The following is a 25,054-nucleotide window of genomic DNA, read 5'->3' as shown; positions in this document are numbered from 1 at the left end:
GGAAATCGCCGCAAGTCTGCGCGCGCCACCGCTGGCTTCTGGCTTCTTAAGCGCTGGAGTCGCGAGCGCTAGGACAGTTCTGTATTCGCCGCTCAGTTGTGTACTCGCCACCGAATTGTGTACCTGCTAGTCAGTTGTGTGTTCATCGCAGCAGAGTTGTTGTTTGTCGTCAGCCGACGCTGACCTAGCCGCTCCGACTCGAACTAGACAGATTTCTGTAGACCATGTTCACCACTGTGTTCTGTATCGTCGTTAATAAAGATAAGTACCGACTTTCATTTAATCCGAGTGTTTGGGTTTTCATGTTTCTGTTCACTGTTCCAGCGGACCGGTCGGCCCGCTATTAAAAGTGTGGCGGTGACTTCGTAGGCCGTTTCTACAGCGAAGTGTTGTCGCTACGAAGGCCGTCACAAAACTGGCGACGAGGACTTCCGAACTCGTGTGCAGGGCTGGTTTAACTTGTTTCTTGAGATAGAATTTTGGGGGCTGGTTTAATTTGTGTTCACTATGTCTGCCGAATTACAACAGTTCATCTTGTTACAGAGTCAGCAAATACAAAGTCTGGTGGACGCAATCGCCAAACAAGCGGCTAATTCACCACCACACAAGGAACAAGCACAGGCAGCACCGCCTTTTCGTGCTTTTGAGGCATCACGAGAAGAATGGCAAGAATATTTCGCGCAGTTGCAGGCGCACATGTCAGTCTACAAAATCACAGGTAATGAGCGGCAGCTTTATTTAATTTCCACTGCAGGCGTGGAAGTCTATAGACTCCTTTGTAAGTTGTTCCCGGAATCCAAGCCAGAAGCTTTAGACTATGACGTTGTTGTTAACAAGCTTGCCGAGTATTTCGAGTCGCGAGTTCATGTGGCAGCAGCCAGATTCAAGTTCTTCAGATTAAAGAAACTGCCACATCAATCTAATAAACAGTGGTTAACAGATTTACGGGGCCTCACCCGTCAGTGCCGATTTAATTGTGTGTGTGGAGCTTCCTACAGTGATGTCATGTTACGAGACGCTATTACTCAAAACATTGCAGATTCTCGTATTCGTGCTGCTATCTTAAAGTTGCCTGACCCGTCATTAGAGACTGTGATGAACATTATTGAAGCCCAAGATACTTTTGACTATGCTGAGTGTGAGTTAGATCAGCCATGTATTTCTCAAATTGCCTGTGCTAAGCAAGTTATGTCACGCCCGCGGCCCCACCGGCAGAGTCAGACTGTAAACACTAGCCGGTCGCGTCATGTTAAACACATTCGTCAGCCGCGTGTGCAAAATGATAGAGTTAAGTCTTGCCCTAAGTGTGTTCTTGCTCATCCTCGTGAACGTTGCCCGTTAAGAAACGCGGTTTGTCACTTTTGTCAAAGGAAAGGACACATCCAGACTGTTTGTTTGCGTAAACGCAAGAACAATTCTAGTGCTGCCCAGCCCATGGATATTCATGTTCTTCAAAGCCAGCCCGCCCAGAAGGTCGCGTTTAAAGACTCTTCCACGGTTCGTGTGGGTAATAAACTTGTTCGCAATCAGCCACCCACCCAGCCCTCTGCTATGCGACCCAAGCGTAATTCAAACGCTGTAAAAAGTAATGTACAGACTGCAAGTGAAGCGGGAGTTGTTCCACCCGCCCAACCCACGAGTTGTCGTAAGCAGCGAACACGCGCTAAACGCGCTGATTTTGTGTCTTTCGCCTCCGCTGCACCGATCCAGAGACAGTGTAATAAACTATTTGTGAAGCTACGCATCCAGGATAAGACCTTCAATTTTCAATTAGACACTGGTGCGTCTGTGACTCTCATAAATAGTGCTACGTATGCGGCTATCGGCCGCCCTAAACTTTCAGCGGCAAAACATTCTTTGGCTACTTATAGTGGCGAACACATTCCTGTGTTAGGTGTATGTAGCGTGCCAGCCACATTCCGGGGCAATACAAAAACAGTTTCATTCACAGTGCTCCGCGCTACAGACAGTGTAAACATTTTCGGATTAGACTGTTTTGACTTGTTTGGCCTGTCTATCCAAGACAATGTGTTGCAAATTAATTCTGTTGTTGTTCCTCAAGACAGCATAACCGACTTGTGTAAACAATACAGTGACATATTTAAAGACGAACTAGGTTGTGCTGCGAACTTTGCCGCTCATATTACGTTAAAAGATAATGCTCAGCCTCGATTTTTTCGTGCTCGTCCAGTGCCTCACGCCCTCCGGGCACCTGTAGAAGATGAACTTCGTCGTTGGCAAAACAACCGTGTTATTCAACCCGTTTCAGCGAGCCAGTGGGCTTCTCCCTTAGTTGTTATAAAGAAACCGTCTGGCAAGTTACGTTTGTGTGCTGATTTTAAGTCGACAGTTAATCCTCAGACTGTCAGTGATTCTTTTCCTTTACCTAGACCGGACGAGCTGATGGATAAGTTAGGGGAAGCTCGTTTCTTTTCCAAAATTGATCTCCGTGAAGCATATTTGCAATTGCCCCTCGACGAGCAATCACAACAGTATTTTGTCATAAACACGTCGTTGGGGTTGTTCCGTTTTCTGCGTTTGCCTTTTGGTTGTGCGTCAGCTCCAGCTGTTTTTCAGCGTTTTTTGTCCCAACTTTTGGCTAATGTGCCATCGTGTTGCAACTATTTAGACGATATTGTTGTGTCCGGTCGGACGCCTGCTGAACATTTCCGTAATTTGGAGTGTTTGTTTACAGTGTTGTCTCAGGCAGGCCTACGTTGCAACATCGATAAATGTTCATTTTTCCTTACGGAGTTGGAGTATCTGGGACACGTTATTAATGCTCAAGGCATTCATCCCTCCCAGTCACATTTAGCAGCTATTCGTGATTTGCCCGCCCCTCGCAATCTGCATGAATTGCAAGCAATTCTTGGCAAATTGACATTATATTAGGTTTATACCTAATGCATCACAGATTGCTGCACCGTTGCATCGTCTCCGCCGTAAGAATGTTCCGTTTGTGTGGTCAGCTGATTGCCAATCAGCCTTTCAGCAGCTAAAAGAGGCTTTATTGAATGATCGTTGTCTGGTCCATTACGACCCTAACAAGCCTCTGGTGTTAGCTTGTGATGCTTCTTCTTTCGGTCTCGGTGCTGTGTTGTCTCACCGAGTCGGTAACACCGAACGTCCTATTGCGTTCGCATCTAAATTGTTAAACAAAGCTCAGTGTAATTATAGCCAATTGGACAAGGAAGCGTTGGCTATTGTGTTCGGTGTCACAAAATTCCATCACTACCTCTATGGTAGACCATTCTATTTAGTCACAGATCACAAGCCCCTGACGTCGCTGTTTCATCCGTCTAAACCAGTTCCTCAGTGGACAGCTCAGAGACTACAACGTTGGGCTCTTTTGTTATCACAATACCAGTATGAGATACTGTATCGCCCTACAGCTCAGCATGCAAACGCTGACGCGCTTTCTCGATTGCCGATTGCTGCGGATGAGGTATTCGATTCCTCTGACGACTCTTGCCATCAGATTGACGCCGATGAGCATCAATCCCTCCGGGATTTTCCGATAGATTATCGTCAGGTGGCACGTGAGACTGCTACGGATCCTCATCTGAGTTTACTATTACGTTTTGTTCAACGTGGTTGGCCGTCCAAGGCAAAGGACATATCGGATCCTGTGGTTCGTCGCTATTATCCGCAACGTCATCTGTTGTCTGTTTCGCACGGAGTTTTGCTGTTACGCACCGAGAATGACCAGCTTCGTGTAGTGGTTCCCCAAGTGCTCCAATCCAAGGTCCTCGACTTGTTGCATCAAGGTCATTGGGGAGTGGTCCGCACCAAGCAGCTTGCCCGCCGTCATTGTACATGGATCGGCATTGATAAGCAGATTACGCAGATGTCTACAGATTGTTCGACGTGTGCCGAACACCAAGCTGCTCCGCCTCAACGCTATTTTGAGTGGGCACGCCCTGCCGGTCCCTGGCAGCGAGTACATATTGATTTCGCTGGTCCATATTGGCATTCTCGTTGGCTCATCGTGATAGATGCATTTAGTAATTTTCCGTTTGTTGTGCCCATGCAGTCTACAACGTCTGCACAAACTATACAGGCGTTGACTTCAATTTTTTGTATTGAGGGTCTTCCAGAAGTTTTAGTGTCTGACAATGGTCCACAATTTACCTCTGCTGAATTTGAAAGTTTTTGTTCTGCCAATGGCATTCGCCATGTTCTTACTCCGCCGTTCCACCCTCAATCGAATGGTGCAGCGGAACGTTTTGTACGCACATTCAAGGATCATATGGACCGCCTTCGTGCTACGCACTCTCGTCAGCAGGCCCTCATCACGTTCCTGTCGTCGTACCGGACCACGCCACGCGACGGCCCTTCGCCTGCGGAGCTTCTCCACGGCCGTCGTCATCGCACCCTACTACGGTTGTTGCACCCCCCGGATCGACCCGCCGCTTTTGCACATCGCACGCGTTTTCAGCGCAACGACGCCGTTTTTTTCAGAGTTTATCACGGTCGCCGTCGTTGGGAACGTGGTACCGTGATAAGTGTCCAGGGTCGCGGTTTTTATACTGTTCAAGGTGCTACTGGGGTGCACAGGAGGCATCAGAACCAGTTGCGCCGCGCTGGCCGCCCGGATTCTGCCGCTCGTTCTTTGTCCACAGATTTGGTCCGCGGCGGGTTCCAGCCACGCCTTCCGACTTCGCTGCCGCCCCCAGGGCAGCAGCAGCAGCCGTCGCCGCTACCACGCCGACAGCCCGTCCCGTTGATGCCTCCCGCGCAGCTTCATCCGGGAGCGCCCCAGGTGGTCGCTCCGGCGCCTGCGGTCCCTCTTCAGTCGCCACCGCCTTCGGCGCTGATGGACGTCGACCCCTCAGCCGGGCCGCCTTCCCAAGCGGTGGCTGTGCAGCCTGTCCTGCAGCCGCTTTCCTTGGGCACCCCCAAGGAGTCTGACACCGCAGCGCCTTGTCCGGCGCCCACTCAGCAGTCGTCGACGCAGCGTCAGGAGACGCTGCCTCTCTTCGTGGGTCCTGACGCCCCGTCGCGTCCAGTACCAGAAGCTGCGCCCGTGGTCACAGGCGTGCACCCTGACCTCGGTTTTCAGTCGGTGTTTCCCGAGGCCCCGCGCAGCCAATGCTGGGGTGCGGACCGGGGACTGCCACCGACAACAGTCTCCGCCCCGGTCTCTTCTGCTACGTCTGCGGCCAGACCCCTCCCCCGCCGTCGACGCTCGCCACGTCATTATTCCACGACGGTGCGGCGATTTGGGGGGGAGGAGTGTTATATCCTAGCCAGTAATGCCAACCGAGCCCGCTGCCAAAAAGGTTGGCAGCACCAAAGTCCGGACGCCGTCCGCATAAGCAGCGTCAGCGATACAGGAAATCGCCGCAAGTCTGCGCGCGCCACCGCTGGCTTCTGGCTTCTTAAGCGCTGGAGTCGCGAGCGCTAGGACAGTTCTGTATTCGCCGCTCAGTTGTGTACTCGCCACCGAATTGTGTACCTGCTAGTCAGTTGTGTGTTCATCGCAGCAGAGTTGTTGTTTGTCGTCAGCCGACGCTGACCTAGCCGCTCCGACTCGAACTAGACAGATTTCTGTAGACCATGTTCACCACTGTGTTCTGTATCGTCGTTAATAAAGATAAGTACCGACTTTCATTTAATCCGAGTGTTTGGGTTTTCATGTTTCTGTTCACTGTTCTAGCGGACCGGTCGGCCCGCTATTAAAAGTGTGGCGGTGACTTCGTAGGCTGTTTCTACAGCGAAGTGTTGTCGCTACGAAGGCCGTCACAAAATATATATATATATATATATATATATATATATATATATATATATATATATATATACGCAGCACAATTAAAAACTCGTGGGAAAACAATAAATTGGAAATTGACAAATCTATACTCAAAGGAGCCGCACTCCATGTAAACACCCCAAAAACGGCAACTTAATGGCTACCTAGAGTAACAAATTAAGAATAGCATGCTTATATGGTTCAAATGGTTCTGAGCACTATGGGACTTAACATCTGAGGTCATCAGTCCCCTAGAACTTAGAACTACTTAAACCTAACTAACCTAAGGACATCACACACATCCATGCCAGAAGCAGGATTCGAACCTGCGACCGTAGCGGTCGCGCGGTTCCAGACTGAAGCGCCTAGAACCGCTCGGCCACTCTGGCCGGCTACCATGCTTATAGATTAAAGGAATAAATATAGATTAAAGGAATAAATAACACATACACGGCTTCTGACGGCCCACAAAGTGTGTTGGGCTATTGAGCTGTGATTAATTTAAAATAGCCACAACATACGCTAACCAGGTTAGCGGCGTATTTAAAAACAAAGGTCGAGCAAGGACCCTGGTCAGAAGGCAATCAAAACCAGCAGGATTCTCTTAAAAATGGTTCAAATGGCTCTGAGCACTATGGGACTCAACTGCTGAGGTCATAAGTCCCCTAGAACTTAGAACTACTTAAACCTAACTAACCTAAGGACAACACACACATCCATGCCCGAGGCAGGATTCGAACCTGCGACCGTAGCGGTCGCGCGGTTCCAGACTGTAGCGCCAGAACCGCTCGGCCACCAGCGGCCGGCAGGATTCTCTTAGACGACGACCACTCACACAGAAGATGCCACGATATTATAGGAGGAGAAGGTGTACGAGCCTTACAGTTTATAAAGCAATAGACAATATTGCTGTTAATACTGAGAATTATGTAGGTGCACAAGTCGTCCTGCATGGTCCATCAGTGTTCTGCGGTGGAGTTCTGAACTTTGCTATTGGCAACGGTGATACCTTGCAGCATGGTAACGGCTGGGTAACACATCCATTCATACCTCAGAATCAACTAGAGCAATATAAATTATTGACACATTTCAGATAATATTTTAAAACAACATACTTAAATACCTTTAGATTAGATTAGTTTTTTGTTCCATAGATCCGTGCTGAGGAGATCTTCGTGGATGTGGAAAGTGTAATTTTTTTTTAAAGCTGAAATAACAATACTAATAGTATGAATATATACAATACATCATTTGTTTCTATTAAAAAATTCGCCACTGGAGTAGAAGGAGTTGGTCACTAGTAAGTCTTTCAGACTCCGTTTAAACTGATCTTTATTTGTAACTAAATTTTTTTATGTTTACTGGCAAATTATTGAAGATGAGTGTTCCTGAGTAGTGGACCCCTTTTCGAACTAAAGTAAGTGCTTTTAAGTCCTTGTGCAGATCATTTTTTTCCCTGGTATTGTATGTATGAACTGAGCTGTTTGTTGGAAAAAGAAATATATTATTTAGGACAAATTTCATCAAGGAGTAAATATACTGAGAGGCAGTGGTTAGTATACCCAGTTCTTTGAAGAGGTTTCTACAGGATGTCCGTGAATTTACTCCACAAATAATACGTATTACACGCTTTTGGGCTCTGAAAACTTTTGTTTGACTAGAAGAGTTACCCCAAAATATTGTACCATATGACATTATGGAAATAAAGTAGGCAAAGTATGCAAGCTTTTTCATTTTTATGTCGCCTGTGTCTAACACTCGAATTGAAAATTCAGAATTGTTAAGGCGTTTCTGCAGTTCTGTGGTGTGTTCCTCCCAACTGAATTTATTATCAAGTTGTAATCCCAGGAATTTAAGACTGTCAACCTCTTCTATCTGCTCTTCTTCGTACTTTATGCATATGCTGGGTGGAAACCTCTTACAGGTTCTGAACTGCATATAGTGAGTTGGCTTTAAACCATTTATTAATATCCATGAAAATAACATTAGCAGATCTTTCTAGAACTACACTGGACATACTATTTATTGCAATACTTGTGTCATCTGCAAACAAAACGAACTCTGCTTCTGGCAGTGTAACTGATGAGAGGCCATTAATGTACACAAGAAAAAGCAATAGCCCTAAGATGGATCCTTGGGGGACACCACATGTAATTTCTTCCCATTCTGATGATGACTGATGACTTAATTCACTAGTCCCTTGCACAGACACCCTTTGTTTCGTGTTAGCGAGGTATGACTTGAACCATTTTGCAGCACTGCCCTTGACACCATAGAATTTACTTAAAAGGATGTTGTGGTTCACACAGTCAAATGCCTTTGACAAATCACAGAAAATACCTGCTGCTTGTAATTTGTTATTTAATGAATTAAGTACATTTTCACCGTAGGTGTAAATAGCCTTTTCGATATCAGAACCCTTCAGAAATCCAAACTGTGTTCTTGATAATATGTTATTTGTGGTCAGATGGTTGAGCAGCTGCCTGTACATTACTTTTTCTAAAATTTTTGTTTACCACAAGCCTTAATTAGATAACAGGTTGGGCTCTGTTATTAAAGCCACGCAAATGAGGTAGCAAGTTAAGGTCTACAGTTCTACCTTGCCATTTAACACGCGTCGTGACGAGGAAAAGGAAGAATCCAGCTAATTAATTGAAAGTCACTACTTGGATTCAGTATTTGACGATGCGCTCAAAATCAAAAGACAAAGGTGGCTTTACACTCACAAACAGCACACGCAGAACACGAGCATAAGGTGAACATTAAATGAACTGCTCCTTGTTCAGTCATTTACACACCGACGAAACAGATAATCTTCGCCGAAGTACTGCAGATGCCAGAATCCCCAGTTGCTTGCAAGTAACGTAAAATGTCAAAACGTCTTACTTTAAGTCCGACTACATCCGTAGGATAGGAGTTTGAATGGATACCCAAGCCTCATCCCCTTTGATCCATCTGCGACCAAGACAGTAACATTGGCTGCTATCACGATCTTAACGATGCATGACATCTGACACGAGTGACGCTAAACATCAACAGAAGACGTGGCCTACTGTACGCTCCCAAACGTCTGCAATTAGAGTCCCTCGTCCAGACCGACGCTCTCTCGCAAACAGGACGACGGTTCAATCCAGCGTCCGGCCATCCTGATTTAGGTTTTCCGTGATTTCCCTAAATCGCTCCAGGCAAATGCCGGGATGGTTCCTTTGAAAGGGCACGGCAGACTTCCTTCCCCGTCCCTCCCTAATCCGATGAGACCGATGACCTCGCTGTCTCGTCTCCTCCCCCAAAACACTCCAGTCTCTCGCAAACACGGCAGGCAGCCGGCCGCGCCAACGCCACAGCGCCCACTGGCTAGGGTAAGGAAACAGCAGAGCGCGAAGCAGGAATTTCAAAAGGAACGCGCTACAGACAAGGAGGAAAAGCAAACCAACTGCGACATTTCGTCACGGTTCAACACTGGCGTTGTCAGCGAAGGTGTAGAAAATCTGGACTGACCGGTCGTAGCATTTACAATACTTCATTTAAGAACGCAGTAGAATATGAACGAGCTGTGGTACGCCGATATGCTGAATAATTGTCAAGCATGTGGCAATATGTGGCGTCTTTAGGCAACAAGACAATCGTACACGGGTAAAATGAATGAACAAGGGACAAAAACAGCGGCAACAATGGCAAAAATTAATGGTAATGCAGACCATGTTAAGCAAATCGTCACATTTATGATACATAATGGGCTCGAGCGATTAAAGACGTATTAAAACAGTCACAAATCTAAAATGTGGGTATAGTAATGTAAGCACCGAAATAACAAACAAAAATGATCAGGCTGGCACCATACATTATACAAAGCAATAACGATGTGGAAGGATGGCTAAGAGGGGAAGCAACTAAACGAATGGGAGAAAAAAAAGTAATTTCATGCACCTAAAGATGAGATCTTAAAATCTAGAAACCAATCGCAATTTGAATAAATAATTAGTACGACTGAAGCGGGTTATTCTTCTTCTTTTGTCTTTCTTAGTTAAAGTTCAAGGTTCACTTCCATATATTAGAACAGTCTAAGATGTGTGAGATTGGTTCTGATCTCTCTTCCTACCACAGTTGAGCAATGACGCTCTGTGAGTGTTTTAGGAATTTCGTGCTGAACCTATGGCCTGCAAGGCAGGAATACACCATCTCACGCGTGCAGCGTTCAGAAGAGTGCAGCAGTACAGACAGTAATGTAATCAGACAATGATCTCAATGTCGGTTCCACTACAACCCCAGTAAAGAGAACGTTAACGCTAACAGTAATTAGTGTACGGGTTCTGTATATGTTAACATCTTAGATTTTCGTTATTAAGGTTTATTTTTACTCTAAGTATGACTTCATGACATAGCAATGTTAGCAAAACTACGTACAGGATGGTAAAATATTGATATTGGGTGTTCACAACTGTGAAGCGAAATGACTAACTATTATAAGGTTCTTAAATGATAAGATGGTTGATTACCATGTCTGGTCATCGATAAAAATACAAACAAATTAAATACAGTTGGGGCCAGAGATATGAATTACGCTAAAATGCACAATGAAAATACCCAGAATTGAATGAGGGTCGATAAAAAGCAATCAAAAAGAAGTACATCTGCTTCCATTAAACCCGACAATCGTGAATATGTTTAACTACAGGTCATGGCTGAATGTACAAAACTTAGTAGAGACAAAGACGTCCGCATTTCTGAGTGTCAACTGAATATCACTTGCTGGCGTAACGTGAGCGAACGTTTTTACCTTCGGCGGCGGCGGCGGTGGCGGCTGTCGGCGCGAGCTGTGAACCTCATACATTTCCTACGTCTTCGGTGAAGCAAAGACTCCTAGTTGTTCCCTAGCTAAGCTAATTGGCACAGTACACGCTATATGGCTGGAATAGTGCGTACGTCGTTGTCCTCAAATCGCTGGCAAACGTTAACTGTCAGTGCTCAGTGCGATTCTCTGTACTAGGAGACTTTGCAGTTTAACTCCTTACGAGTTAAGACGTACCTGTGAACAAGTGCCTGTCCGGGGGATACCACCTTGAAGAAGCACTGTCCGTGCGGATGGGGAGACTTGTGTCTTTGCGTAAAGCTGATAGCTATGACGGCTGTCGGAACCTACGGTTGGTAAGGTCTTGGCTGATGGACCAGACAAAGTGTGTACCACAATGATCTGTCATTCCACATCCGGGAGACCTCACTGAGTAATTAGACTTGCACCTTGTGGGTTTTCCGTGGTGTGGACCGATTAGATCCCCAACACTCGTGGGGCCAAAATGGACCAGCAATACTGAAGGGTAAGCTGAGTTCTCAGACACCCAAACATCAGGGCTGGAACCGATGGAAAACATACCCTCTGCTGAATAGGTGGACAGATCTGTTCAAGAAGTGGGAATGGTTGCTAAGAAATTGGACCAGATTAAGATCAAAGACTTGTCTGGGGCTCAGAGGAGAAAACTTCTTATAGAACAAAAGCTAAAGGAAGGAAAAGAGTGGCTTCCCAAATAAAAGTGGTGGGAACTAAAAGGGATAGAGCTCCAGACTTCCAAGAAAAGACTGTCCCAGGGTGAAGGGGGTGTAAAAACCTCTTCATCATCGAGGTCAGGCAGTAAGAGAACAAGGGAAGAATCTAAGACTCCTATTTCTCAGAATAAGCGTATCCAGAAAAAGCCCAGGCAAGAAATAGAGAAACAGACCTAAAGTACTGCAGTCTCGGTTTTTAGGATGGCGCTTATCCAGCAAGGCTGTCCACATTTCAAGATCACCTTGCAGCAGGAGGAGCTCGTACAAATGTCTCTCTTTGAGAACAATGGTATTGGGGGGGGGGGGGGGGGGACGCTGGTCCAAGACCCAAATTCTGGATCACGGTGCTCTTATCTTTGTCTGTGAGGGGGTGGTTACAGTGGACTGGCTCAAGGAAAGGGTGCTCCTAGTATCACCGTGGGAGGATGCAAAGCTACTGGTGAAGACAGCAGCTGAGCTCTTCAAGAGCGCAAAGATATTAATATGGGTGCCAAAACTCCTTAAGGACACCTCTCCAGAGACTGTGATAGAGAAAATAGAGTCTCAAAACCCGAAAGTCTCGTCAGAGGATTAAAAGTAATCAACCTGAAGGTTGCACCAAACGGCGAAAGCCTTGTGGTGGGAGTCGGAGAGAAGTCCCTGAAGGCAATGCAGGAACAGGACCTGGGTTCTTACAGTTTGCAGTCAGGGTAATTAAAGACATCAGAAGCGACAATTGTGGCAAGATGGAGACCGAATGTGCGCCACAAAAACTTGCAACACAGTGCAGGGGCCACTGCTGCCCTGAGTCGTCTTCTGGGAAGACAAGAAGTGGATGTGGCTCTGATTCAGGAACCCTGTCTATATAAAGGGGGTGTTTCAGGCCTCTGCAGCACTAGAGGGAAGCTGGTTTATGCTAGAAATATAAGAAACTTCGAACGTGCATTTATGTAAAACATGGAATCCCCTTCATGTCCATGGAGGACTTTTGCTCTAGGGACTTAGTGACCATCAGGAAGAATCTAAAACTCCTATTTCTCAGAATAAGCGTATCCAGAAAAAGCCCAGGCAAGAAATAGAGAAACAGACCTAAAGTACTGCAGTCTCGGTTTTTAGGATGGCGCTTATCCATCATGAGGAAGGTATCACGAGGGACTTTCTAATGGCCTCGGCATACCTTCCTCAAGAGGACTGTGCTCCTCCTTCTCAGGAGGTGAGGAGACTGACAGAAGCCTGTGCACAACAGGGCGACCAACTATTGGTTAGATGTGATGATAATGTCCACAACTTAGTGAGGGGCAGCAACCAACAGTAGAGGTGAGAACCTTCTAGAATTTCTTCTAGTTAATAACTTAGAAATCCTCAATAGGGGCAAGGAACCTACATTTAGGAATATAAGAAGGGAAGGGGTAATTGACATAACCTTTGGTTCCACTTTGATGGGTACTTATGTCAAACAATGGCATGTGGCTTTAGAGCCATCCTCATCAGACCACGTGTACATTAAGTTCGAGGTTGAAATGGGCATTTAGACAGACCATGTCCTATAGGGAGCTCAGGAAAATGGACTGGGAGGTGTATAGGAGGGACCTTGACTCAAGCCTATCAAGGACAATGAGCAGAATATCAGGAGGCCCTTGTCAAATACAATCTAGCAATTAAGCAAGCAAAGCTGGCATCTTGGAAGGTATTCTGTGAGAAGGTAGAGGGTATGGCTGTTCAGGCCACACTTCACAAAATCCTCGCCAGGATACCAATCCAGGAGGAACTTTAAGGAAAGAGGATGGGGTTATACAAGAACAGCACCTGAAATGCTGGAACTACTCCTCAAGACTCATTTTCCTCAATGTACTCTGACAGGCAACATAGACCACGATGGGATCCCCCATGAGATGTCGGTTTTCAGGTATTTGAAGGAAGAAATGGGAATCTGGCAGAGAATGTGTTGACCATAGTAAAATACAATGGGTGGTGGGAACATTCCAACCGTTGAAGTCACCTGGCCCAGGTGGAATTTTTCCAGCGCTCTTGCAACAAGCAGGAACGAACAAGATTCCTGTGCAGGTTATTTAGGGTTAGCCTAGCAGCAGAATCATTACTAATGTCTGGAGGGCAGTGTAGGTTGTTTTCATTCCTAAACCAGGGAGAATTGATCATACCAAGGCCAAGAATATGAGACCAATCAGTGTGGCCATCTTTCTTCTTAAAACATGAGAAAAACTGGTCAACATCCATGTTTGAGAAAGGAGGTTAACTAGGGTCACTATACACGCACACCAACATTCATACCAACCAGGAAAATCGTGTGAAATTGCACTCCACCATCTTGTTGAGATGGTGAAGAAAGCACTACACTATCAGAAAATAGCCCTCTGCATCTTCTTGGACATCGAAGGGGCTTTTAGCAACATGATCTTCGAATCCGTGGTTAAGATAGCAGAGGTGCATGACTTGGAGACCACCATTTGCAGGTGGATTAGAGCCATGCTTAGTGGTAGAAAGGTAGAAGCAACCATGATGCAAGAAAAAATGGTAATCAACACCACTAGAGGCTGTCCACAAGGAGGGGTCCTGTCCCCTCTACATATCGGCTCCCATCACCTTTCTTGTCACAGCCTATCTGATCCGGATTGGTGTGACAGTGCCATGGCTGTCCTGCAGTCCTGACCTGACCCAGACTTTTTTGTTTTGTTTTCACTGGAAAGGGCTCCCAAAGGAAAGCATCCTGAGTCGCTGGACAACATGCAAGCTTCTTTGACAGCTTCCGTGAAGAGCATCTCAATTCAGTGGAAATTGCACTGACAAAAATGTTTTGATTTGGTAGAGTCATAATTCAAAGAATTTTAAGTTGTTTAGCTTATCTGATCAATAAATTAAAAAGAAAAATAATACAATGCATTACTTTACAGCAAATCCTATAGGCATTATACAGGCTGACATGGTCTCTGAACCATGGTGCAACCTGACATTTTCAACATATGTAAATTATTCATAGAGCTTCAAGAACTAAGAAGTGGAAGAAAAAATTGAAGTACAAATTGAAAATTCAACTCTTTGTATTTTTAGTCTGACACTTGGTCACCAAACTCCACCAAATTGCTCAATTTATTTCAATAATTCTTCACAGCCCGTGTTTCTCACAAGGAAAATAAAACACTTTTTTACTAAGTAATTTGGATGTTGCAGCAGCTTTGTATTAATGAAACATTATCTGCCCACTTTGTTAGGAAGAATATTGGTCAGCTCATGCTCATTACTGTATCAATGTGGCATAAACAGATGAGTAACATTTTCCACCGCCTACCTCACAGCACATATTACACTGGTACAGGTGAAACTTATAAACAACCTGTAGTTATTTCCCTTACTCAGAGGGAGTGATGTTCAAACCCCTGTCAAACCATTCTGTTTTACACTCTTGACAGTTTCTCCCTGTCATTTCAGATAACAGTGGGAGCAGTACTCCTCTCATCTTTCTCCAAATGAATTAGCAGTCCATTTGAAACGACTTTGCTCTCAATGAGACTTCTATTCCATGAAGTTGGTTAAAATTCTCTTCAGGTGACATCAGATTATGGTAGAAATTTGAGTATGTGGACATTTGAATTGAGCTTCATATACATTTTAAAGGATTATTAAAGAAAAGAACAGATGATACTAAATTAGTGTATTTACAGCTTTCAGCTTACTTGTCACAATAATTCTGTCTTTTTTTATATCACAGAAATAACAAACGTCTGGAAAATAATGAAAGCAATTTGTATTCACACATTTGTATGTATATTTATGTACACAAGTTTTTTTATATAAATAAAAGGTTAAGAATATTGCACATGATATTGCACATTTTTTCATATCAGTTATATTGCACATTTTCCCCCCTTATTGGTTATCATCACACTTTATGACACTGATCACATCTGAACTTGCCACGTTATTGAATTCTGGGTTGCTTTTCTGAGTTATATCGTTTACAGGACATTGTGACTCATACATAGAAACTATGGGGTAACACATCATGACAAGCTTTTGGTTTACAGTGAAATCACATTTTTCCATACAACATTTAGGGTAGGTCCTCTGTGAACATGTCTTGGTTATCCTGTCTGTAATACAGGATAACTCCAGTCCAGAAGAAAGTACTTGCAAGACGTTGGCAGCAATTTTTCCACAGTTCATTCATTAACATAATATTCAATGAATCTGAATGTATTAGACAGCTTTTAATTAGATTTTAAGCAGTAATATTAACACATCACACACGATAACAATAGCAAGCAGAGGTCAAAACTTAGCAGTCCTCACCCATGAAAAACTAAAGTTACTTCTTTTGCTCACTGAGTAAACTATGAAGGTACCAGACATGCAATCTCATCACTATTTAACTTTCACTTTTCACATCTTTGTATTTTAGTTTTATTTTAGCTCACATTATTTTATAAAATTAATGTATACTTCGTTATTGTTGTTGTTGTTGTTGGAGGAGGAGAAGGATGAGGAGGAGGAGGATATTTAGTATAGCTACTTCCCAAACAAAGGCAATCAAAACTGTTTGTACGCATGAGCAGAAAGATGTGCAGCTGTTCTTAATGACACTCCTATGGTAGATATCCAAGTGAGTTCTCTAAGTTGCTTGCCAGATAATTTGATGCAGTCTTGGGTCCTCTTGCTGTCAAATAATAGTCTGGTGGCTCGAGTGTGTTGTAAAATACTTCATCATTAGGAGCTGAAAGAGCTTGTTTCGAGAAAAGTGCTGCAATTTCAGCGGATTTCTTCACTGAGAGTGCTTCAGATCCTGCTGAGTTTCCAGGCCTCGGTGGTGCCCTAGCTTTCTGTGAGCGTCGCTGTGAATCACTGCTCGAACTGGCTCGGCAGGATGCAGGGCCAACATACAGCAGGCGGCCTCGTGGATCACGAGCAGACACAACTAGTACCTGGACAGAATTGGAAACAAAAATGCTGTATTACATCTTCTCAGTGCTCAGATTGTTGCAGTACTCATTGGGTAAATAACAGTGGGTGGTAACCCAATACAGAAACACTTACAATGAACTGAAGTAAAGAAACTGATACTGTTTACACTGATGAGCTAAACATTATGACCACTGCCTATTGTGATACTGAATGCTGTCCGATGAGACTGCAGGCACTTGTCACGGCAAGAAAAGTGTATAAGCAGACAAAGTATGGATGTATAATCATTCTAGCAAGTGTATGGGTGACAAATGGGGAAATTCACTGACATTAATGACTTTGATGAGGGCAGATCATTGGGAACAGTGAAGGAGTTCAGCTATTTGCTTGCTACTGTCATAAGCATCTACAGAACTGTTTAATGATGGTGAAGTCATGAGCTGGTGACAAAGAGTTGGCTGTCCATGCATCATCACAGAACATGGAGGTTGGAGGATTGCTCATTCTATGAAGCAGGATAGGCAGCAATCTGTTGATCTTAGGACAGATTATAATGCTAATGAAGGCACAAATGTTTTGAAGCACATCATTCAGCTCTGCAGCAGATGCCTCCCTATGTTTCTGTGTAGATCCATGACATTGTCAGTTAAGATTGCAGTAGGCATGGAACCAATGGAAATATGTTGTCTGGCCCGATGACTGACATTTCTTCTTACAACATATCGATGGTTGTATCTGGATACACTGTCATCCAGATGAATGGCTGCTCAAAACATGTACAATGCCATGGATGCAGGCTGGTGGAAGCAGTATTGTCCTGTAGGGGACATTCATCTGAGCTCCCATGAGACCTGTGGTAGTAACTGAAGGCACCATGTCAACCATAAACTATGGTAATATTGTTATGGACCACCTGCATCCCTTCATTCTTGTTGTCTTCTTGGACAGAGACTGCTCCTTCCAGCATGATGACTGTTGATGTCACAACACCAGATTCATTCTACAGTGCTTTAAAGAGAATGGCAGGGAATTCACACCGATGTCTTGGTCACCAGATTCATCTGATTTGAAGCTGATGAAGCACATCTGGGATGCTAGCAAGTGTCAGTTCCATTCTCATAAACCATTGGCCTATAATTTATGGAAACTGTATGATCTGTGCATAGGCATCGAGAACCACGTACCTCTGGAATCCTACCAAGAACTTACCTGTTTCATGCCATGCAGAATCCTTGCTGTACTGCATTTCAGAGGTGGAGCGAATGCTGTCGAGCATGTGATCATAATATTTTTGCTCATCAGTGTTTAAAATAATAGATGTATACCATCATAATAAAAGTGCTATGTAGTATCTGGTTATCCACACAGGGTGAACCACCTAAGCTTTTCATCTAACATATTTCGGCCTGCCCGCATCTCGTGGTCGTGCGGTAGCCTTCTCGCTTCCCACGCCCGGGTTCCCGGGTTTGATTCCCGGCGGGGTCAGGGATTTTCTCTGCCTCGTGATGGCTGGGTGTTGTGTGCTGTCCTTAGGTTAGTTAGGTTTAAGTAGTTCTAAGTTCTAGGGGACTTATGACCACAGCAGTTGAGTCCCATAGTGCTCAGAGCCATTTGAACCATATTTCGGCCTGTTGAAGACAGCTGTAATTGCTTTTCACTTAGGTGAATAGTTATCAGGGGCTCATGAAACAAACACAATACATTTTTAAAAATTCATTAATCACTGAGATACAGATATCATCTTTGGTTCTACTTTAAATATGGGGAGGTTTGTACTGTTGATCAGCCACTTGAACAGTATGCCACATGGAAGCTTAAGCCACCCTCCATGACATATCACATTGCCAGGTCACATTTTAACATTGGATTAAAAACAAGTTTAAATATTGTTTGTATCAAAAGAATGTTATATCAGTGATCTACACAGAAAGTAGTTCACTGATCACATTAGAAACAATGCTGGTTTCTGTCTAGAGTGGCATGCACATCATATAAACTTGCCTCCAGTATCACTAGTTTCTGTGCAATGGAGTAAACTTGAAGGTAGTATGGCAGTCAAACAGTGGCAGTAGCACCACAATAATCTCCACACTGTCTTTTCACTCCATAATTTGTCAAACCTACAAAAGTATTACATCCCTGAATTTGTTTTCTACATATCTGCTATCATGGGTCAAAAAAATACCATAGTCCCTTAAAAAAGAATTCAATAACTGTATGCCATTGATTATCAAAGCTGTAACAAACGCTTGTCTGTGTTTCATGAGTCTTCAATCAATATACATCTAGGCGAAAAAAAGTTATAAATAACTGTAATCCATCAAAAGTTCTTTGGGCTGAAAAGTTAAGCATCTGAACCTATTTTGAACAATGGAAAGTCCAGGATGGAAAAAAAGTGATACCATTATCCAACTGTGCCAATTGTTAGACAGTTGAGTAGTGTTTAACAGTTGAAAGCAATTTAGATGTGTCCATCATCAAGCTCTTTCTGATGTTTATTTCTATCAACTGTAGAGTTAAAGTGGAACACTTCAAAGTTTGTTAAGGTCAAATATGTTCATCAGATGACTCCTATTTGTTTATTCTTCCTCTTGTTTGGTCAAAGTTTTTGACCATTTGCACTGATTTAGTTACATCGTACATTCTGTGGACATGTAACAATGATTGTACTGAAGAAAATACATTTCCTGTTCACAGAAAAGAATGCCTGCTGCAACTGCCAGTAAATTCACTCAGCAAGATGGAGTCCTGGTTAAAAAAGGACTTTTATTCAGAAAAATTCATATTAAATCACTGTCGTGATTTAGGTTTTCTGTTACCTTTCAAAATTACTTCAGTTTAATATCAGAACGGTTCCATCAGTGAGGATTAACTTATTGCTTTCCCTACAATTGTCTAATTTATAATGGTAATGATGCTATTATAATGTTTGCCATGCTTCTCTCCTCTCTTTCTTCCATTGATGGTTAAATGTTGGTAATTATAGTGTCATAAATGATACCAGAATATACATTTTTGAATGTTTACCAGGTACTTTATATTTTTAAGACATCAACACCAACTATCAAACTTAACATAGCTGTCTTCAATGTTATATCATGTTTAGATCAGTTGGTGAGCATCATAACTGACACAAGACCAGCTTAAATTTTTCTGTTATTGACACGACAATACTGATTTTATCACTTGAAATATTCATATGTGTACCATTAGAACAGAAACATATGCACTGAACAATGCTATTTGTCACACAGTTAATCGTAATCTTCAATTCTTGAATAAGAGTATTCTAAAAATTTGTAGAATTGGCTAATAAAGTGTGCTTTCATTTATTTATTTTAACTCATAGAGATCCCATTTCATTGTTTTGTTTGATAGGTAGCTTGTTGAAGGACTTTGCATCAGAATACTCAGCCTCACTTAAACTCTATATGAAGCCACAAAATCCATATGTAAATTATGTTTCTAGTTTTTTTTGTCTAAATCTTAATTTAACTAAATCTGACTTTTATTATTAGAAACAAATATAATTAAGGATCAATTGCTATGAGTCTACTACCAATCTTGGTAAGATCTGAAAAGGTGAACTTGAACAAGTCTAACAAGGGAACCTCCCCATCGCACCCCCCTCAGATTTAGTTATAAGTTGGCACAGTGGATAGGCCTTGAAAAACTGAACACAGATCAATCGAGAAAACAAGAAGAAGTTGTGTGGAACTATGAAAAAAGTAAGCAAAATATACAAACTTAGTAGTCCATGTGGAAGATAGGCAACATCAAGGACTGTGGGAACGTAAGAGCGCCGTGGTCCCGTGGTCAGCGTGACCCACTGAGGAATTAGAGGTCCTTGGTTCAAGTCTTCCCTCGAGTGAAAATTTTACTTTCTTTATTTTCGTGAAGTTATGATCTGTCCGTTCGTTCACTGACGTCTCTGTTCACTGTAATAAGTTTAGCGCCTGTGTTTTGCGAACGCATCGCAAAACCGTGCGATTGTTATTGAAGGCCCGAGCTATATTTTCTGGATTCATATTGCACACGGAATACATATCACGTATTTAATGCACTCTCGTCCAAAGTAGTGAACAATAAACTGCCAACCAGGGAGCCTCGTTAGCAGGAATACTCTCTTCTGTGCGCTGTAGTCGACTGACGTGTGTTTCGATGTTTGTTGTAGGTGTGGCGTCCCCATACTACGGCGCAGTTACCTTGCATCGGACGGACGGATGGACAGATAATGATTGTCTGAAAACAAAAAAATTAAACTTTTGAGTCGATGGACGACTTGAACCAAGGACTTCTCGTTCCGCAGCCGCTCACGCTAACCACGGGACCACGGCGCTCTTGAGCTCATATTCTCCTTGATGTTGCCTATGTTGCCCATTGACTACTCAGTTTGTATATTTTGCTTATTTTTTCATAGTTCCACACAACTTCTTCCTGTTTTCTCGATTGATCTGGATCCAGTTTTTCAAGGCCTATCCAATGTGCCAACTTATAACTAAATCTGAGAGGGGTGCGATGGGGAGGTTCCCTTGTAAGTAGCCATTTATTTGGCCTCTGCTTCCCTTCCTTCTGTCCTGATAAATATGTAACATGACCCATATTTCACAAAGCCATTTCCCAAGACAGTATGGAATTGGTCCTAATGCAATGACTCTACTGCCATACTTTTTAAAATACTGTCGACAACAGCCTGCTTACCTTACGATCTTCACAGACACTGTTTCTGTCTGACTTGGCGACTGTGAAGAGCTCATAGTCAAGTGCGAGATCTGAAGTGCTGCTGAAGTCACGGAAATCACTGGGCAGGTGGTACTGTGGACGGACTCCCACATCACTGTACACATCCATTCTCTTGCGTGCTGCTGCCTGTTGCTGCAGAGCAGCACGGGTTCTGTGCTCGTTGCGTTTCCAAGCAGTGTCGGGAGATTCTATTTGTTTTGAAACCTGCACATAGGCAATAAACCATAAGGATCATATTTATAATGTTCAGGAACAATTAACATTACACAGCTGTGTCCCTAGGTGTTCAGGTGAGTTATTCAGCTGAAGAATCTTGAGGTAATGCAATCATATAAAAATCAGACTCAACTGGAAAGTGAAGGAAAGTTGTAGAAATAATTCAAAAGCCAAGATCATCGGTTTCAACACACTAAAGGCGCCATCATTGGATCTGTGAAGATATAACATGACAGGTTTGAGGGAGGGCTTACATGACTTACACTATACATGGTGGTCCATTGATAGTGACCGGGCCAAATATATCATGAAATAAGCATCAAACGAAAAAACTACAAAGACGAAACTCATCTGGCTTGAAGGGGGAAACCAGATGGTGCTACAGTTGGCCCATTAGACAGTGCTGCCATAGGTCAAAGGGATATCAACTGCGTTTTTTAAAAATAGGAACCCTCATTTTTATTACATATTCATGTAGTACGTAAAGAAATATGAATGTTTTAGTTGGACCGCTTTTTGCGCTTTGTGATAGATGGCGCTGTAACAGTCACAAACATATGTCTCACAATTTTAGACAAACAGTTGGTAACAGATAGGTTTTTTAAATTAAAATACAGAACGTAGGTACGTTTGAACATTTTATTTTGGTTGTTCCAATATGATACATGTACCTTTGTGAACTTATCATTTCTGAGAATGCATGCTGTTACAACGTGATTACCTGTAAATACCACATTAATGCAATAAATGCTCAAAATTATGTCCGTCAACCTCAATGCATTTGGCAATAAGTGTAACAACATTCCTCTCAACAGCGAGTAGCTCGCCTTCCGTAATGTTTGCACATGCATTGACAGTGCGCTGAAGCATGTTGACAGGCGTTGGAAACTGTGAACTTTCAATCTGTAGACTTGTACTTAACCACTGAACCATCTCGTTTTAATCTGGAGACAAAGTTAAAAAAGAAAAGGAGTGTGACAATGCCACAACTAAATCAGTGCTCTACTCCTTGCAAAGTGAAACGGGCTAACTTCGGCTACCTGTGTTGATTTCGGCCAATAGGCTGCCAAATCTAATTTTTTGGTGCTGCCATCTGTTGAATTCATGGTTTATCTATTTCGAAAGTCATAATTTAATGGATAGAAGTCTCTGACATCCTTACAGTTTCACTTGATTTTGCATGCAAAAGTGATCTTTTATCTCCAATCAGTGTTGTGTAACACAGTGCTGAAGTGTGAAATCAAACTTCTGCATGACTGAAACTTGATTTCATAAATCATTATCTCTTTTAACGGATTTTCTCTGTACATATGTCTAAATGTATACACATGAGAAGTATACTTAAACAACAATCAGCATTTGGTTGAGTTAGTTTTAAGATCGCCAGTGTGAATTTTCAGGGTAACTTTTGCTATGCCAAAAGTATATAAGAAAAGTAGGAGGGTGTGCCTATTGTAATCACTACCAAGTTGATTTACAAAATGCATTAGAAGAGACTCGGAAAGAAAAAATATCATTATGCCAGGCCTCTGAAATATGCATTGTACCTTGAGCAACACACCAGGACAAAGTGAAAGAAATTTATACAAGAAAAATGGGGCATTCTTGCGTCCTTTCTGTGGAGGTCCATTCATTTTCACATTATTCAGCTTATTTAGAAATTTATATTCTGAAATGCCTACATTTCTTCACATATCTCTTCAAGAATGTAAAAGATAGTGGACATATTTTGAAATATCGTATTGATGGGTATATACATTCATATTCTTAAGTTGTAATGTTAACAGTGTGAACTGAAAGTCCTACTATAAAAAGAATACTTAAGCTGTAATCTACAATATTGTTCCAACTTACTTTTCAATACACTTAGTAGTAAATTTATTTGTATATTTAATTCCCTAATACAGCATTAAGTCCAAGACAACTGCAGGAAGTTACTGTGACCTTATGGCATTTGTTTTAAGTGGCCGATGCTAATGCAGGCGGGATGTAGCTGTGTATTTCTATAATATTTCATTGATAGCTGGAATTACTCGGGAAGGTACCCCATTTCCTGGGAAACTTTGGCCACAACTAATAATTTTATGCATCCTGACAGTTACCTTTCCACATGACTGTGCGTAATATAGAATGGGGAATGGTCTATAATTTAATAACAACGTTTAGTTTTTATATTCACATTAAAAATCATAGAAAACCTTAAGAAATATCCCATTTTATGGTATTTCACAAGATGGGTGACAGAAGTGATATTAAATAAATAAAAACTGTAACCCCATTTTCCTCCTCTCCATACTCTGCAAGGTATCTGCTACAAAACAAATATGCCAGACTGTAATTTAGAAAAGGAATAATCTGGCTTTAGTAGTGGGTATAACACAATGGACCACCAGCAAATTGTAATAGAAATTGTAGAATGGAGTAATTCTATAATGTGAATCGCAACTTGGTTCAGGAATCACAGATGTTGTTTCAGCTGTAACAAAATTTGTGCTAATTGCCATGAGAAACAAGGCACTGATTTAATCTATGTTACTGCACTAAAGAGTGTACATGCCACAGTTTCTGTTAGACCTCAACAAGATATTGGAAAAAATTGGGAAACTCAGAATTGGAAGAGGAGGTCGGTAAGGAAATTTCATATCACCCAAATTATTCTCAGCAGCCTTATAGAAAATGGAGAAGGAATGCTTGTTAATGGAACATATTTGAATGGCTTTTGTATGCAGATAAGAGTGTACTGTTTGCCTTTAATGAAGATAAAATGTAACAACAACTAGAAGACATTCGTAGTGGAAGCCTGAAAACAGACCTAAAAATCAGTTATAATAGTACTTAAACAACGTATGCTGAAGAGTCAAACATATAATGTCTATCCAATGCAAGACCGTATGCCACAACTTCACTGCATCCACATTGCAACTGGTTTCAGTGACCATAAGGATATCATAGCAACAATGAATACCAAAGTAAAATAGGCTTAGCAAGTAGAAGGATTTGAATACTCAGCAAACTAGATACAGAGGCACTAGTATTGTATCTCACTAAGAAATTCAAAACATTTAGTTCCAAAGAGGACCATGCAGAAGAACCGTGGCACAGGTTTAAGTCAATAACTGACCATGCAATTACAGATATGAACGTAGTAGTAGAAGTGCACGATTGGGAGGACCGTCTGTAGTATACAATCACTGTAAAGGAACTAATAAAGGAACAGAGATGAGTGCCTAGTAGGTGCAAAGCAAAGTATAAGTCTACAGATGGAGCGATGGTGAACAAAAAGCATTTGGCTGGCAAGAGAGTAATGTTTTACGCTTTCAACAACTTCTGTTGCAGAATATTACCAAAAGACCTCTCACAAAACAAAAACTTGTAATGGTACCATGGACAAGGAAAAAACAGAAATTTATGGTAGCAAAGCAAAAGCAGGAATGTTGAACTCAGTTTTTAAATGTCCTTTACTAAGGAAAATCCAGGAGTGTTGTCCCTATTTAATTTTCGCATTACTGCAAAGGTGAATTACATAGATATGTGTATTAGTGGTGCTGAGGAACAGAAGAAATTGCCAAAACTGAATACAACACCAGGCCTGATGGATTCTCTTTCACATTCTATACCAAATTTGCAGCTGAGTTACCCGCTCTTTTAACCATAAACTACCATGGATCCCTCAAACAAAAATTTATGCCCAGTAGTTGGAAGAAATCACAGGTTACACCTGTCTATAAGAAGGATAGTAGAAGTGATCTGCAAAACTACTGACCAGTATCCTTAACATGGATTTGTTGTGGAATCTTAGAATGTCCTCTGATCTCAAATGTAACTAGGTATCTTAAATGGAATGAACTTCTCCATGACAACCAACACAGATTCTGAAACCCAGCTCACACTTTTCTCTCATGACATTCT

At 42.5% G+C, this 25,054-nt stretch overlaps 2 protein-coding genes across 2 annotated transcripts in view; one reads left to right on the top strand and one right to left on the bottom strand.

The window, feature by feature from the left end:
• The first annotated feature begins 507 nt into the window (after positions 1-507).
• Positions 508-14,653, top strand: LOC126204289 (uncharacterized). Its single transcript, XM_049938677.1, has 3 exons — positions 508-718; positions 4,623-5,140; positions 14,459-14,653. Exons 1-3 carry the CDS (start codon positions 508-510, stop codon positions 14,651-14,653), a joined length of 924 nt encoding a protein of 307 aa, XP_049794634.1.
• A 320-nt stretch (positions 14,654-14,973) lies between these two features.
• The window catches only part of LOC126204287 (uncharacterized), a 223,278-nt gene continuing 213,197 nt past the window's right edge, over positions 14,974-25,054 (bottom strand). The window contains exons 11-12 of the mRNA XM_049938674.1: positions 20,888-21,133; positions 14,974-16,206 (exon numbers count right to left, since the gene is read on the bottom strand). Of these exons, the coding sequence (XP_049794631.1) occupies positions 15,871-16,206; positions 20,888-21,133 (582 nt within the window). The 3' untranslated portion in view covers positions 14,974-15,870. The remainder of the gene's footprint in view (positions 16,207-20,887; positions 21,134-25,054) is intronic.

The sequence above is a fragment of the Schistocerca nitens genome, chromosome 9 (assembly GCF_023898315.1).
Source record: "Schistocerca nitens isolate TAMUIC-IGC-003100 chromosome 9, iqSchNite1.1, whole genome shotgun sequence".
In the NCBI taxonomy this organism is placed as follows: domain Eukaryota; kingdom Metazoa; phylum Arthropoda; class Insecta; order Orthoptera; family Acrididae; genus Schistocerca; species Schistocerca nitens.
The sequence above is the reverse complement of the archived record's forward strand: the minus strand, read 5'-3'. Positions and strand labels throughout refer to the sequence as shown.